Source organism: Pleurodeles waltl, chromosome 5, assembly GCF_031143425.1.
Source record: "Pleurodeles waltl isolate 20211129_DDA chromosome 5, aPleWal1.hap1.20221129, whole genome shotgun sequence".
NCBI lineage: Eukaryota > Metazoa > Chordata > Amphibia > Caudata > Salamandridae > Pleurodeles > Pleurodeles waltl.
The window spans coordinates 579,211,656-579,227,484 of record NC_090444.1 but is presented as its reverse complement, the minus strand read 5'-3'; the positions used below and the strand labels follow the sequence as shown (position 1 = coordinate 579,227,484).

The following is a 15,829-nucleotide window of genomic DNA, read 5'->3' as shown; positions in this document are numbered from 1 at the left end:
GCCCCCACACACGAATGCCAGCACTTGGGGACACGAGAACCCACAGATACACCCATATGCCACACATTGAAACTATAACCATACCTCTATACCCCTGCAGGACCCGACCGTCAACACACCGCGGCGGAGGGGCCAGAATTATCCACACCCCCCACCCAAGAGGCCGTCAGCGATGACAGCAGCTCTGTCGATCTGGACAGCGATGACCAGCCCGGACCATCGGGGACCTCTGGACAGTCGGTTCCCCTCACACAGGCACAGGCCACTACAGACCCTAACCCCTCTGGGAACACCAGCACAGCTCCCACCCAGCGGGCCCATGCCTCTGTCTCCAGGGCGCGTCAATCTACAGTGTGTCTACCACTACAGGGCACCCAGGATAACCCACCACCCCAACAACAACAGGGACCTGGGGGCAGTGGTAGTGGGCACACCGGCCAGGGGGCAGAGGCCCAGGGAAACAGGGCAACTCGGCGGGCAGCTGTGCGACAGGGGGGGGGAGGAGAGGCCCAGGGAACCCACTCTCCACGAGGTCCTCACCACCATCATGGGAGCATACAACCGCTCCCAGGAGACGATGGCGACGGTACTGGCCCGGTTCCAGGAGATCCAGGTGCTGCAGGAGGAACACTATCGGGGGTACAGGGAGGACATCAGAGCCATCAACACCACCCTGGTTACCATGGTAGGGCTGCTGCAGGACCTCGTAAACAGCAGGGCGGACACTGAACAACACCCAAGGGCCCCTGCCACTAGCCTGGACCAAGAACAGCCATCCACCTCCGCCGGCGCTAGTGGACAGGAGGCCCCTGCACAGCAGCAGCCCACCAGACCCCCACCTCCTGCAGGAGAAGAACCACCCCGCAAGAGGGCCCTGAGATCTCGCAAGAAGACAGAGTAGGATGTCAAGACCCCCGCCAGCAAAGGATACCACCTGATGTCATCCCACTGTCCCACATTGTCACCCTGTCCATCCTTGAACTGCCCATGCTCCATCTCTCCACAGGCCTCTGGACAATGCACCTGTGTGACTGTTACTCTGGACTCTGCCATGGACATTCCTTCACCATAGCCCCCACCCACTTGAAACCACCCATCCCATTTTGAGCACTGAAATAAACACCTATTTTGCACCAAAATATCAGGAGTCTGGCTGTGATTTCAATAGATTGTAATTGACATGACAGTGCAAATATGTCCTTGTACATGGTGAAGTCAACAAACAGCTGCCACAAAGCTGTAGTCCATGGGGAAACGAAGCACAGGACTCGTAGTGGGGACCCCAGATCTGAAATAGGGAGGGAAAAGCCAAAACTCAGTCATCATACACTGGGGCAAATAGACAGGCAGCAGAGATGCTGCAGAGTAGTTAACATTTACTAAATTATCTTTGAAATGTTACCTGTGTCCTATTGGAAGTACTGTTCAATGATTCTGTCCCTGTTGTCTGTTTCAGCCCCGTCGTCTTCCTCCTCGTCACTCTCCTCAGGTTCCACCGCTGCCACAACACCACCGTCTCGACCATCCTCCTGCAGGAAAGGCACCTGGCGGCGCAAAGCCAGGTTGTGAAGCATGCAGCAGGCCACGATGATGTGGCACACCTTCTTAGGTGAGTACATTAGGGATCCACCGGTCATATGCAGGCACCTAAACCTGGCCTTTAGGAGGCCAAAGGTGCGTTCGATCACCCTCCTAGTACGCCCATGGGCCTCATTGTACCGTTCCTCTGCCCTGGTCCGGGGATTCCTTACTGGGGTCAGTAGCCACGACAGGTTGGGGTACCCAGAGTCCCCCACTAGCCATACACGGTGTCTCTGTAGCTGTTCCATCACGTAAGGGATGCTGCTATTCCTGAGGATGTAGGCATCATGCACTGACCCTGGGAATTTGGCATTTACATGCGAGATGTACTGGTCAGCCAAACACACCACCTGGATGTTCATTGAATGGTAACTTTTTCTGTTCCTGTACACCTGCTCCCTGTCTCTTGGGGGAACCAAAGCCACATGGGTCCCATCAATGGCACCAATTACGTTGGGAATATGTCCAAGGGCGTAGAAATCACCCTTCACTGTAGCCAATTCGCCCACCTCAGGGAAAATGATGTAGTTCCTCACGGATTTCATCAGGGCAGACAACACTCTGGATAACACCTTTGAAAACATGGGCTGAGACATCCCGGAAGCAATTCCCACGGTTGTCTGAAATGACCCACTTGCCAAGAAATGTAGTACTGACATGACCTGCACCAGAGGGGGAATCCCTGTGGGTTGGCGGATGGGGGACATCAGGTCGGGCTCCAGCTGGGCACACAGTTCATGGATAGTGGCACGGTTAAGACGGTAGGTCAGGATAATGTTGCGTTCTTCCATTGTCGACAGGTCCACCAGCGGTCGGTACACGGGAGGATTCATCCGTCTCCTCGCCCAACCCAGCGGACGGTGCCTAGGAAGGACAACATGGAGCACACAGTCAGGCAACCCACAGGTACGTACTCACACCTAGCACAGTATACGATTCTCTATGCAGTGAATGGCGTGTCTGAGTGGCTATGCAAGGCCTAGGCCTGTGTGACGCAGTTGAAATTGAGCCATGTGGGCCCTGGAAATGGCGGCTGCCTGACCTGTGAAGTGTGACAATGGGATGTGAGGTCAATGCGCTGGCGTGGCACACTGCGGCGGGCGGCGGGCGAAGACCGCGGCGCAAAGCCGCATTGGTTAACATTGAAGCCTATGGGTTTCAGGAGCCAATGGCGAAGGGCGCCGGCGGTGGCGGGACGCACCGCCGCGGTACGCACCGCCGCGGACGTGACCGCCATTTTCTATCTACTTATCCACTTGCGACTTGAACTTTCACAGGAGAGGACCTATACTGCAAGTGTTGCTGTGACCTCGGTCTGGAAGGGACAATGGCTGCTGCGACTGGGGAAAGGGCCCCTGCCTTCACTGGAGAGGAGTTGGAGAAACTTGTGGATGGGGTCCTCCCCCAGTATGCGCTACTCTACGGTCCTCCAGACCAACAAGTGAGTTTAATTCAATATGGATTTGGGGCCACTGGCTGGCTTGGGGGCCTGGCGGGGATGGGGGGCATGTTGGGGCTGGCGGGGGGCCTGGCGGGGGCCTGGCGGGGATGGGGGGCATGTTGGGCATGGCGGGGGCATGGCGGGGATGGGGGGCATGTTGGGCATGGCGGGGGGCATGGCGGGGATGGGGGGCATGTTGGGCATGGCGGGGGGCATGGCGGGGGGCCTGGCGGGGATGGGGGGCATGTTGGGCATGGCGGGGGGCATGGCGGGGGGCCTGGCGGGGATGGGGGGCATGTTGGGCATGGCGGGGGGCCTGGCGGGGATGGGGGGCATGTTGGGCATGGCGGGGGGCATGGCGGGGGGCCTGGCGGGGATGGGGGGCATGTTGGGCATGGCGGGGGGCATGGCGGGGATGGGGGGCATGTTGGGCATGGCGGGGGGCCTGGCGGGGATGGGGGGCATGTTGGGCATGGCGGGGGGCATGGCGGGGATGGGGGGCATGTTGGGCATGGCGGGGGGCCTGGCGGGGATGGGGGGCGTTGGGCCACTGGAAAGGAAAATGCTGAGAAACTTGAACGTGGTATTTCTCCCTCCCTGTACGTGTCACATAGGTCCGCGCCCATGAGAAGATCGGGATTTGGCGTGCCATGGCCAAGGAAGTCCGGGCCCTGGGGGTCCACCATCGACGGGGCACCCACTGCCGCAAGAGGTGGGAGGACATCCGCCGCGGGACCAAGAAGATCGCCGAGTCTCTGCTGGGGATGGCCTCCCAACGTAGGCGGGGTGCCTGCCGTCAACTGAGCCCCCTGATGTTCCGGATCCTGGCGGTGGCCTACCCTGAATTGGATGGGCGCGTGAGGGCAGCACAGCAGACACAAGGGGGTGAGTACAAGCATTATCTACTCTGTTGTCGCGCAGTGGAGGTGTCTGGGTGGGGGAGGAGGGCTGGGGGTCCCCCTAGGCCAGGGCGATATCTGTAGGCTGGGCACCCCCGTAAGCCCCTGTGTCCCCAGCCACCACCCTCAGTAGTTTGTCAGTACAGCCATCCCTGGGCCGTGTCATCCATGGGTGCAGTTGTCAACTCTAGGCGTGTAGGGCATGTTCCACGGAATGCGTAGCGGACCCCAAGTGCGCAACTTAGTGCAGGGGGCATCTGTGTCTGTCATGTCCGCTAACTGTACCGGAGATCCATGTACTCAATATCCCTTTATTTCTCTCTCCCCCCCCCCTTTTTGTTTGTCTTTCTGTGCTTGTGTGCATCAGCATCATCAGGCGGAGGAGAAGTGGCATCGGGGCAGGAGGGAGCTGCATCTCACATGGCCCAGGAGGGCCATGCCACAGAGTCAGACTGGACCAGTGAGCCGGAGGGCGAGGGGAGCTCCACGACGGGGACGACTGGAGCCTGCAGCGACACGGACACGTCCTCGGAAGGGGGCTCCCTTGCGGGGGTGGCACCATCCGTGCCCCCCGCCATTACAGGTACAGCCGCCACCCAGCGCACCATCTCCGCCCTCCCAGCAGCCCCTCCGCGTTCGCCCCGTGCCCGCTCTGCCAGGAAGCCGGGCATCTCCTTCGCCCCAGGCACCTCAGGCCCTGCCCCTGTTACCCCCGCTGCCCTCAGTGAGGAGGTCATTGACCTCCTCCGAACGCTCATTGTTGGGCAGACTACCCTTTTGAATGCCATCCAGGGGGTGGAGAGGGAGGTTCATCGCAGCAATGCGTACCTGGAGGGCATTCATTCGGGTCAGGCTGCCCATCAGCGATCGTTCCAGGCTCTGGCCTCAGCACTGACGGCAGCCATTGTCCCTGTCTCCTGCCTGCCTCTACTAACTCCCTCCTCCCAGTCTCCTGTTCCTCTGCCTGTCCCACCCACACCATCAGACCAGCCTGCACACACCTCAACACCCAAGAGAAGCTCATCCAAACATAAGCACCACAGATCACGCAGACATTCACACACGCAACATTCCGATGCAGACATGCCAACAGTCACTACCACCTCTGTGACCCCCACCTCCTCGTCTCCCTCCTCCCTCCCTGTGACGTCTACACTCACACCTCCATTCACCTCACCATCAGCCAGTGTTTCCATCACCAGCACACCCTCCACTCCAGTCCGCACACGTGCAGTCACCACCCCCACTGCCATTTACACGTCCCCTGTGTCCTCTCCCACTGTCTGTCACCCCCTCTTCCACACCACACAAACGCAGCCACCCACCCAACAGCCATCCACCTCACGACAGCCTATCCCTCCTGCACCTGCACCCAAAGACAGCAAACGTGACTCACCTACAACCACATCCTCTCCCTCCACTCCCATTCCCACTGTACCTACCACTCTCCATTGTCCCAAGAAGCTCTTCCTCGCCACTACTAACTTCTTTCCTGACCCTGAGCCCCCCCCTCCTTCTCGTCGGGGTAAGAAGAGCACCTCAGCCACCACCAGCCCTGCAGCCCCCTTGACAAGGGTGCAGGGGTATTGGAGCCCGCCAGCCCGCATGTCTGGATCTTCGCCCAGCAGCAAGGGGACAGCCAGCCCACCCCCTGGGAAGAGGAGCAGAAGGCGGAAGGGGCGCCGCAGGAGCCCGCCTTCTACATCCCCCCCGGACACCACCCAGAGACAGTCACCAGCCACAGCTCCAAAGGGAGGAAAGGGCCACAGGCCAACGACTAAGGAGGGCAAGGGCAGCAAGTCGGAGAGGTCAGGCAGCAGGCCTGCTGCCCAGGAGGAGCCCACAACCCCCATAGCCGCTGCCCCGGGAGGAACCGGCACAGCTGCCCCGGGAGAGCCCACCACCCCCATAGCCGCTGCCCAGGGAGGACCCAGCCCAGCTGGCCAGGAGGGCCCCACCACCCACAGCCCAGGTGGGCAGTGAAGGAGCACCATCCCCGCTGCCCAGGAGGGCACCACCAGGCAATTAGCAGTTGGCCATAGACCGTCCGCCGTCTCAAGAACCGCTGAACTGGGCCCCGCCGTCTCAAGAACCGCTGAACTGGGCCCCGCCGTCTCAAGAACCGCTGAACTGGGCCCCGCCGTCTCAAGAACCGCTGAACTGGGCCCCGCCGTCTCAAGAACCGCTGAACTGGGCCCCGCCGTCTCAAGAACCGCTGAACTGGGCCCTTCAAGGCAAGAACCGCTGAACTGGGCCCCGCCGTCTCCAGAACCGCTGAACTGGGCCCTTCAAGGCAAGAACCGCTGAACTGGGCCCCGCCGTCTCAAGAACCGCTGAACTGGGCCCCGCCGTCTCAAGAACCGCTGAACTGGGCCCCGCCGTCTCAAGAACCGCTGAACTGGGCCCCGCCGTCTCAAGAACCGCTGAACTGGGCCCCGCCGTCTCAAGAACCGCTGAACTGGGCCCCGCCGTCTCAAGAACCGCTGAACTGGGCCCCGCCGTCTCAAGAACCGCTGAACTGGGCCCTTCAAGGCAAGAACCGCTGAACTGGGCCCCGCCGTCTCAAGAACCGCTGAACTGGGCCCCGCCGTCTCAAGAACCGCTGAACTGGGCCCCGCCGTCTCAAGAACCGCTGAACTGGGCCCGCCGTCTCAAGAACCGCTGAACTGGGCCCCGCCGTCTCAAGAACCGCTGAACTGGGCCCTTCAAGGCAAGAACCGCTGAACTGGGCCCCGCCGTCTCAAGAACCGCTGAACTGGGCCCCGCCGTCTCAAGAACCGCTGAACTGGGCCCCGCCGTCTCAAGAACCGCTGAACTGGGCCCTTCAGGGCAAGAACCGCTGGCCCTTTGGCAGACGTGGCAGGGCAGGATCTATCTCGGGCAGGGCTGCAGGATGTCCTCTGGCCAACTTGCCTCCTCCAGTGGCAGTGGGGTCTGTTATGGACTGTGGCTTTGCTCTCCCCAGGATGGCCCAGTGGGCAGGCCACCCACTGTATGGACTGTATGGACTGTGGCTTTGCTCTCCCCAGGATGGCCCAGTGGGCAGGCCACCCACTGTATGGACTGTATGGACTGTGGCTTTGCTCTCCCCAGGATGGCCCAGTGGGCAGGCCACCCACTGTATGGACTGTATGGACTGTGGCTTTGCTCTCCCCAGGATGGCCCAGTGGGCAGGCCACCCACTGTATGGACTGTTTGGACTGTGGCTTTGCTCTCCCCAGGATGGCCCAGTGGTCATGGAGTCCCCTCGTGGATCTGGCGTCGTGTACTCAAGTGGCTGAGGTGCCCCCCCTTCCCTTCCCCCTGAGGTGCCTGTCCTATTTTCTTTCTGATGCCCCTGCAGTGTTCTCTCCGTGGAGTTCTTGTCGTGGGACTGGGCCTTGCCCCTTTGCACAGGACCCCTGTGATCCACGGACAGTGGTTGGACTACATTTAGTAGCTGTATATATTTTGTACATAGTTTATTTATTTATTGGGATTAATGGTGTACATATTTCAATATATCTGCCCGTTTATGATCTCTTCTTTTGGTCTTTGCATTATTTCGGAGGGGGGTGGTTTGTGGGTTGTGACAGTGATCTGTGGGAATGCATTGATGTGTGTGTTGTAGTGGGTGTGGGTGGGTGGGTGTGTGCCGGTAATCTTTTCCCTCCCCTGTGTCGTAGGTGCCGTACTCACCGATGTCTTCCGCGCCGCCGGGCGTGCTCCTGGTATATGAGCAGGAATAGGAGTGCGGGGATGACCTGCAACTCTGGCTCCATACTGCCGGAATCTCGCGTGGAGTGCGTAGAGGTGAGCGTTTTCCCGTTCGTAGTCTGTTTCCGCCGTGTTCTTATCGGCGGTGCTCCCTCCCCGGAAAAGGTGGCAGATTGGTGGGTCGTAATAGGGTGGGCGGTACTTTGTCTGCCGCCGGGCTGTTTGCGGGAACCGCCGCGCTGTTTGTTTGTACCGCTGTGGCGGTCGGAGTGTTAAGTTGGCGGGCTGTGTTGGCGGTTCCCGCCAGGGTCAGAATTGCATATTTTAGACCGCCGGCCTGTTGGCGGCTTGGCCGCCGCTTTATCACCGACCGCCAGGGTCAGAATGAGGGCCATAGTTACCTGAGATAACTCTAGCAGAATAATTTCTATAGTTTTGTATGTTTAAAATGTGAGCCTAACTATAACGTCCCTGTAAGCTTTGTTTTTCTACGTGAATTTCTATGGTTTTGTATTCTATTTCCTAACTATAATAATGTCCCTGTAACCTTTGTTCTATGGTTTTACTAACGTAAAGTTATTTTAATTACTATACGTTAATTCAACCACCATGGGGGACTGCCTGCAGGACCTCGCTTGCAGCCAACTCCATATAATCACCTAGCCCCGCACCATGCACGGCCTTTGGCCATGTGTGGTGGAGGTTAGCTGCAGGGCCTGGCCTTAGGTTGGTTGGTTATAGGGGGTTGGCCACAACCCAAACGTTTTGCTGGGAAAAATACTTCAATGTTCCATCACAAGGAATGTTTAACATTCAAAACACTAGTAAATAAACAGTTGCACCCCCATGAGATAGAAGAATGTGAACCCTCAACTTACTGAGTGTCATGCCAAAAGCTTTACCAGAAGGCCAGAAGTGACTCTACTGTACTGCTCATCAAAACATAGCTATAACATTCGAACTAAACATCTTGCTAGTGTAACACTTTGAAGTAATTGCATATATAGACCAATCTCTCTTCCATCCCATTATAGGACGGAAGAGAGATTGGTATTATTGTAATGATTATGGGTGTTTGGCCACATTATGGGATGGAAGAGAGAGAGAGAGAGAAAGTGAGAGATTGAGAGAGAGAGAGATATTTAGAGGAAGACTTTGACAAGAGAAATTGAGAGAGCGAGAGAGGGAGAGAGTTTTTCTAGACTTTGATGAATGATAAACTTAGAATGAGATATTTTAGGACAATTTGAAAAGAAAAAGGTATCTGTCAGTTTAAAAAGAGTGAGATCACCTTTCAATATCTACCTTAAACATTTGAAGTTAAAAAGAATTTCAAGTAGGGAGGGAAATGGCAACAGACACACCTCTACTAGAACCCTCAACCTTCAGTGTGAATGTCTATGACCTTAACCACTACACCACACATTTTTCCTGATTATCTAGTATCCAGAAATTACTATGACATTTAGCCCAAATATTTCCTAGTGGAAAAAAAAGACTTCAATGTTTCATCACAAGGAATGTTTAACATTCAAAACACTAGTAAATAAACAGACACACTGCCATGAGATACAAGGATTTGAACCTTCAAGCCACTGAGTGACAGTCCAAGGGCTTTACCAGTAGGAAAGTCTGTTCTGCTGTACATCATAACGCTAAATATAACATTTGCACCAAATATCTTGCTTGTGTGCCACTTTGAAGTCATTCTTTCGAGAGATCATTGCTATTGGTATTACAATGGTCCCTCCGTAGAATGACTTCAAGTTGGCACACAAGCAAGATGTTTGTGACAGGACCATGGGGGGATCTTGAAGATCCATGCATTCCTCACCTGTTCCCCATGTCCTGCGGGAGCCAGGATTGCTCCTGCAAGCAGGGAGTTCCTTTGAATAGCAGCTCCCTGCTTCATGTTTTCATCTCTTTCATTGCCTGCATGTCAGTGTTCAGGGAAAGAGATGAAAACTCCACTTTCAGCAAGCAGCAGCAGTTTGACACTTGGTGAAAGCGGAGATATATTTGCTTTGGCTTGGCAGGAACTGTCAGCTTCCACCAAGCAAACGCAAACAGCTACCTCCCAAGGGTGGGGGCCTTGGGAGGTAGCAGGAGCTGGCCCTGGTGGGTGGCAGTCCTTGGGGCCACCTATGGTTCCACATGGCTTTACATTTAGCCCTGGAAAGGCGGTGGTCCTCAGGGGTGTGACAGACCCCTTACATTAAGGTAGTGGACCCCGGAGAGGTAGTGGTCCCTGTGGCTGCGGAGGGAGGGGGGCTGCATGGCCCCACTACAATTTAACAACCTTTGACCCGGGGGGACAGTCCCTGGAGGCAGGAGGGACGAGCGGGCCTACCTTCATACATAATGTGCCGTGCCCTGGGGAGGTGGCAGTTCCAGGAGCTGCAGGGGGGTGAGCGGACTCCCCCGGGTTTTATTAAAGTACATTTGCCACGGGGAGGTGATGAGGCTGCGGGGGATGCATGGGCCCCCAGCATTTATTTAAGTACATTTGCCCCAGGGAAGTGGCGGTCGCCGGGTGGGCGCACAGGCCCACCCACTTTTATTAAAGTACATTTGCCCTGGGAAGGTGGCGGTCCCCGGGGCTGCAGGGGGCCACACAGGCCTCCCACATCAATTTTACAACTTTTGCCCCAGGGAAGCTGCATACATGATGTGCAGTGCCCCGGGAGGTGGTGGTCCCCTGGATTTTGGCAATGTCCCAGTCCCTGGCCCACTGAGGTGTAAATGAAAAGCAAGCATGTGAGACTGTGATTGCTTTTTTTTTTTTACTCATGGCGAAATCTGTGGATCCGCCAAACCGTAATAAAAAAAAAATACTTTTAAGCCTTGGGCGGACCCCTTCACCAAGGCTAGGTGGGTAGGGTAAACGTACCCCGCCCTGCCTTTTCTTCAATTTTTTTTTTTTTAGACTTCGCTGAAGCCGATTCTCAAAATGTCTGCCAACACTTCCAATTTGAAGTGTTGGCAGCTAATCAGATCTTTGCACGAGATCGGGAGTATTTGTGAAGCCTTCGTGCCTCCAGATATACACATTTGGTTTTCTTTAATCATTTCACAAACTACTGAACAGATTTGCACCATATAACAAAAGCATTCTTTCTGAACCAAGAGCTACCTTTCTGCCAAATTTCGGGTAATTCTGTCCAACAGTTTAGGCTGTAGTCGTGTCGATAATCCAGATGGAAATTAAAATGGAAAATGCACCTTTTTGACACCTCCCATTTTCTGAGCCCCTGCTTGACAGATCATCCGAAACTTCCCATGCACAACAAGATTCTCAGGAACACTTTTTTTGGAAACTTTTGTAAAGGTTCGTCAAACAGTGCCACAAATATAGGCAAGTAAAAAACACTTTTTCAATGGAAACTAGGTCCTAACTATAACTACCTACTGGTGTCCACCAGTAGATAGTATATGTGTGTGTGTATGCATGTGGTGTTTGTATATATACAGATAGATAGATAGATAGATAGATAGATAGATAGATAGATAGATAGATAGATAGATAGATAGATAGATAGGACACAGATTATATCATTCAGTGGAAATATGTTCATGCACAAGACATATGTTTTCCAGATGTAACAATATTTCCTCAATCTATATAGTGGAACATATCAAACTGTTTTCTTGTAAGCTGTGGGAACGCTTATGTAATTGTTCTCATGTAAAGTGCTGAGACACCTTTTTTGGGCTTATTCACCTATTCATTTTCAAAAGTGAACTACAAAAAATTAAAGACTATCATTGCATGAGCTTTCCTTTTTAGTCACTGGCTTGTTTTCTGAGCAAATCCTCAAGAGATAAAATAATTTTCACCATATCTTTGAAAAACTCAGAGGGGCCTATTCACAAGGAAAAATTAACACGAGTAAATCTACACTTGTAAATTTACTCCTAAACTTCTTAGTATATTTTCTACATTTGGCTATTCATTAGTTCCTAATGAAGATTTACTACATCTTTATAGCCCAATTAATTTTGTTTAAATTTTAAATTTAACAAAGTTTAAATTATGGTTAATTACCAACATATAGTTATTATTATTATAATTATTATTAGTTCAGCACTTAACACAAAAGTAGTCTCTTGGTGCTGAACCAACAAATGGAAAGGCCAAATTCATAAAGTTAAATTGTGTAGTTACAGCCAAAGGTGCTGAGACAATTTTTAGAGTGGAGGAGGGTGCCACCAATTTCACATCACTGAAGTCATTTGGAGAGCGAAATATCCAATGAATACACAAAGAACAAGCGTAGCAAATGAGCCATGCCCATTCAGCAGGGTAGTAGCAGGTGTGTAATATGTATCCTGTGGGGCAGTTTTGAGTACGATGTCCTGAATATATGTGTAACACATGGTGCAGTAAGGTACTATAATTTACAAAGAGTAAATTTTCCATTGAAATTGCAACTAAATTTGTATTAGGCAAGCAGTTTAACTGATTTGCATATATGGTGCATAAACAATAACAAGTTGACATCAGATTTCAGTACATACTTATCATTTGTGCATTATACAAGTAAGCAATGTTCCCTCTAATTTTGTTCCTCTGTGTTCAGCAATTAATGATCTCTGTGCACCAGAGAGAAGGAGATACCCATCTTATGGCTGAATTGCACAATGGATCCATAGCTTCCCTGTTTCAATGTGATTTTATCGGTACTGGAAAGTAGGTTGATGGTGCCTGATCCCAGTTACTGCAGCAATTTCTGCGATAGATTTGAGATGTGGCCGACAAAGAGAAACATGCTGAATCTGTCCTGGTGTCTCTTTCCAATACCTTGACACATTCAGCAGCTCTTGGACATTGTCAAGGCACCTAGTGGGCTTTCTTATTTTAGATTTCAGCTGGGCCCAAAACAATGGTCTGATTTAAAGGGCCACCAGCCCTTCTTTTCTTCACGTATATCATCCTGGCTGGGAACCATCAGGAGCCTGACACCGAGACGTCAATTTAATGAAAGAAGACAAATGCACATAACATGTTACTACTTCACAAGTACTTAAGAGAAACTATTGGAGGCAGTGTTTTGACTTTGTCAGCTCCCAATGTAAGAGATATGTTTGCACTATAAGAATGCAAAATGTATCTGTCTGTATGAGTAATTACACAGATATTGATATAAATGGGACTTACTATTTTGTTTTATTGCATTCTTTTATAGCGCTACTCATTCCCGTTAAGGGTGTCACAGCGCTTTACATCATAAACAGAGGCACAATACATCATACAAGTGTGTAAACAATGTACAGGAAATGTTACACAAGACAATGAGGGTTATAAGGTGTAGGAATCACATATCATCCATACAGGTAGACCTTATATGTAAAGAGTGAATGGTCTCGAAAAAACAGAAAGTCAGGATTTAGAACGTAACATAGTGATTGTGGTTGTCAGTGCTAACACGAATGTATTACTTCCTAAAGGAACACTTCTTTGCAACCAAGAATAGCATCAGATTGAGAAACAAACAATAAGGATATAAACCCATGACTTACAGTTTGCATGCATCTCCCTGATGCCCAGAAACAGATCAGTGTGCTGTACTAGAAGGCTTGCAACTTATGGACTAGAAGTTGCCTCTTGAGTCGTTTTGAAAGCGAGTCCTGAATGTGTTTAAGTTCATTTAAAGAAATTATCACTTTTATTAAATGTCTCTTAGTTCAGTGAAAGGTGAAACTTGAAAGAAATGCACTTTTTTCAACAAATCTGAAAAGTCTTTATCATATTTCTATGTAATGTTTGTTGCATGACCTACATATACATCTGACATTTTCAAGTTCTGACGTGCACAGGGTCTTAGAGCGAAGTGAGACCATTAATTCGGCTTTGCTTTTCTTAATTTACTGGTTCGTGCACTTTTAATTGTGCATCAGATGGCAGCGAGAGCCGCCTTTCGTTTCTCTCAGAAACATCCCCCCAACCCTACCCCCCTCACCCTTAAGATCCTAACCTCCAGGCTTATCGAACAGCTTGCTCCCATCACAGGGCATCCCATCACAGGGCATGACATTTCTGCCCCCTTTACCAGCTGGGTTCCTTTATCTTCCTCGGAGTGCAGCCCAACAAGTGACTTGATGCCATTCAAATGCGCGCCAATTTAAAGACGTGCATCTACAACAAAATGTTCTTTAATTGTTTTTCGATCGGCATGAGGTGCTCCAAAAAAGCCTCTAGGCGCTTCGAGGAAGCATGGTGCACACGCCTGCACACCCTAAATGGAACATAGCAAGTAAGGTGTCTTGTTTTTTTAATATGTATATATTTAATTTACAGCTATTTAAATTCTCTATTTTGTGCTGAAAAACTTTTATATCCTACAGCCTTTCCTTTCAGGCTTTCACACACTCAGTATACCCAGCAAGATTGTCGTTTGGCTCATATTACAAAATGTTCCTCAACTTACAGTTAGTAAAAGCAAACAATCTCCATATTAATTAAAAGAATAAGCAGCAATTTCCAGAATGTATTGATTGGCATTTGGCCTCTGTCTTTGAATTCACAACAAAGTCAAAAACATAAATCAATTTAAAGGCCTGTTTCCTGCTCATTTTTGTCCTGGCCCACTCTGCGCTTGAGAAAGGCTGTGTAATGGAAAATTCTGTTATTTCTGGAGGACTTGCTAAAAATCAGAGGATCATCAACTGGTTGCATTTCATCCATCACAGGATTAGTCGATTGCAGGAAATTCCACTAGTTCCTAAAGCTTAGCGACTCTGTTACAAAAAAAACAAATCATGTGGGGAGAACTCCAGTCCTTCATTTATTAGCATACTGTTCACAGTGTTTATTTGTATTCTGTAACTTTATGTGTTTGGGTTTTGATAAGTGTCCGCACATGAAGTAGCTAGATAATATTTTTCTTCCTTTCCTTTAACATGTGTCAGAGAAGAGCCAGGGTTGTAAAGCTAGAAAAAGTTACAGAAAATATTAAATGACCGGATAATTCTATGTTTTCTATGGGCCCTTCAATGTCCAGAGATAGCTCACCCTTTTAGACATCACCAGAGAAGTTCAGTGCCTTCTCTACATTTGGGGAGGCCTGTGGTCTTCCTAATCTATGCTCCTCACTCACACGTTTCTTGGAAGCCAATGATCTTGAAAGCGTTAAGTTTATATCTAATATGTTCTTACACATAGTGGGACAAGATCCTAAGGATTTATGTGTAATTCCTCGCCCTACTAACCATTTGTGAACAAAGAACCTGCCTGTTTTCATGCAACTGTATCCCTTCTGTGATGCACAAAAAGCAAACTGTATATATTTAGCGGAAACCTTGTAAATCTAGCCCTATCTATTGACACTTCACAATATTAGCACTAAAATCTCATAGCTTACCTTTGTTTCAAGCGGGAAGGCTTCTCCTGAGTGTAATCCTTGTGATTATTAAGTTCAGGTTTTGATGTTTCTTTTTCTTTCTCTGCTCTTTCGGGCACCAGATGACCATGAGCTGTCTTCATCAGAACCTCGAAATCCGATTCAACATCAAAGTCATCTAGCTCATTCTTTGGAAGGTAAAGAGAACTGGCTGGCAGGCCTGCTGCATTCATTTTCGAGTACACCTCTGCACATTCAATAGGCATGCTCAGACGATAAAACATTATGTCAACGTTGCTGTTCTGTGCACCAAACGACTTTTGTGTGACCTTCAAACATGGAGAGCTGTCAATGGTGCCATCGATCCTTGTGACCTGAAAATTGTGAGAAAAATGAAGCAGGCATGAAGTTGGATACCTTTTTTTAATAAAAACCTGTGATTTCAGGATTTTGCAGTTCAGTATAACCTATGGACAATAATAAGAAAATGTGCCAATCATGACATGCATCATCCAAATGAGCAACACTTTCCAGGTGTGTTACTGATGATCATGTTAGTTGCTGCTCTTCATCACCCCTTTGCATTTGCTAATACCCCAATGCCAAACTGGGAATTGGTATTGATAATTATTCACTCTTTAGAAATATTTCTAGTGAAAGTTCCCTCTAAAGGAGAAGCTTTGTTTAATGAACAGGAACATGTGATCATTTTAACCACAGCGCTTTCAGATTGTTGATTATTTCTCTTGTTTGAAAGGTGAAACGTGGAGGTAAATGGATATTCTGTAAATCTCATTCCCATAGTGGAAGAGTAGCACTGAGAGGAAGAACTGATCTTCAGTTTTGTCTAGTGGTTAGACACATCTGCATTA

At 50.5% G+C, this 15,829-nt stretch overlaps 1 protein-coding gene across 1 annotated transcript in view; it reads right to left on the bottom strand.

Moving 5' to 3' along the window:
* Positions 1 to 15,829, bottom strand: part of RYR2 (ryanodine receptor 2) — a 2,714,825-nt gene that overhangs the window by 1,216,099 nt on the left and 1,482,897 nt on the right. The window contains exon 30 of the mRNA XM_069234403.1: positions 14,979 to 15,331. Coding sequence (XP_069090504.1) covers positions 14,979 to 15,331 — 353 coding nt within the window. The remainder of the gene's footprint in view (positions 1 to 14,978; positions 15,332 to 15,829) is intronic.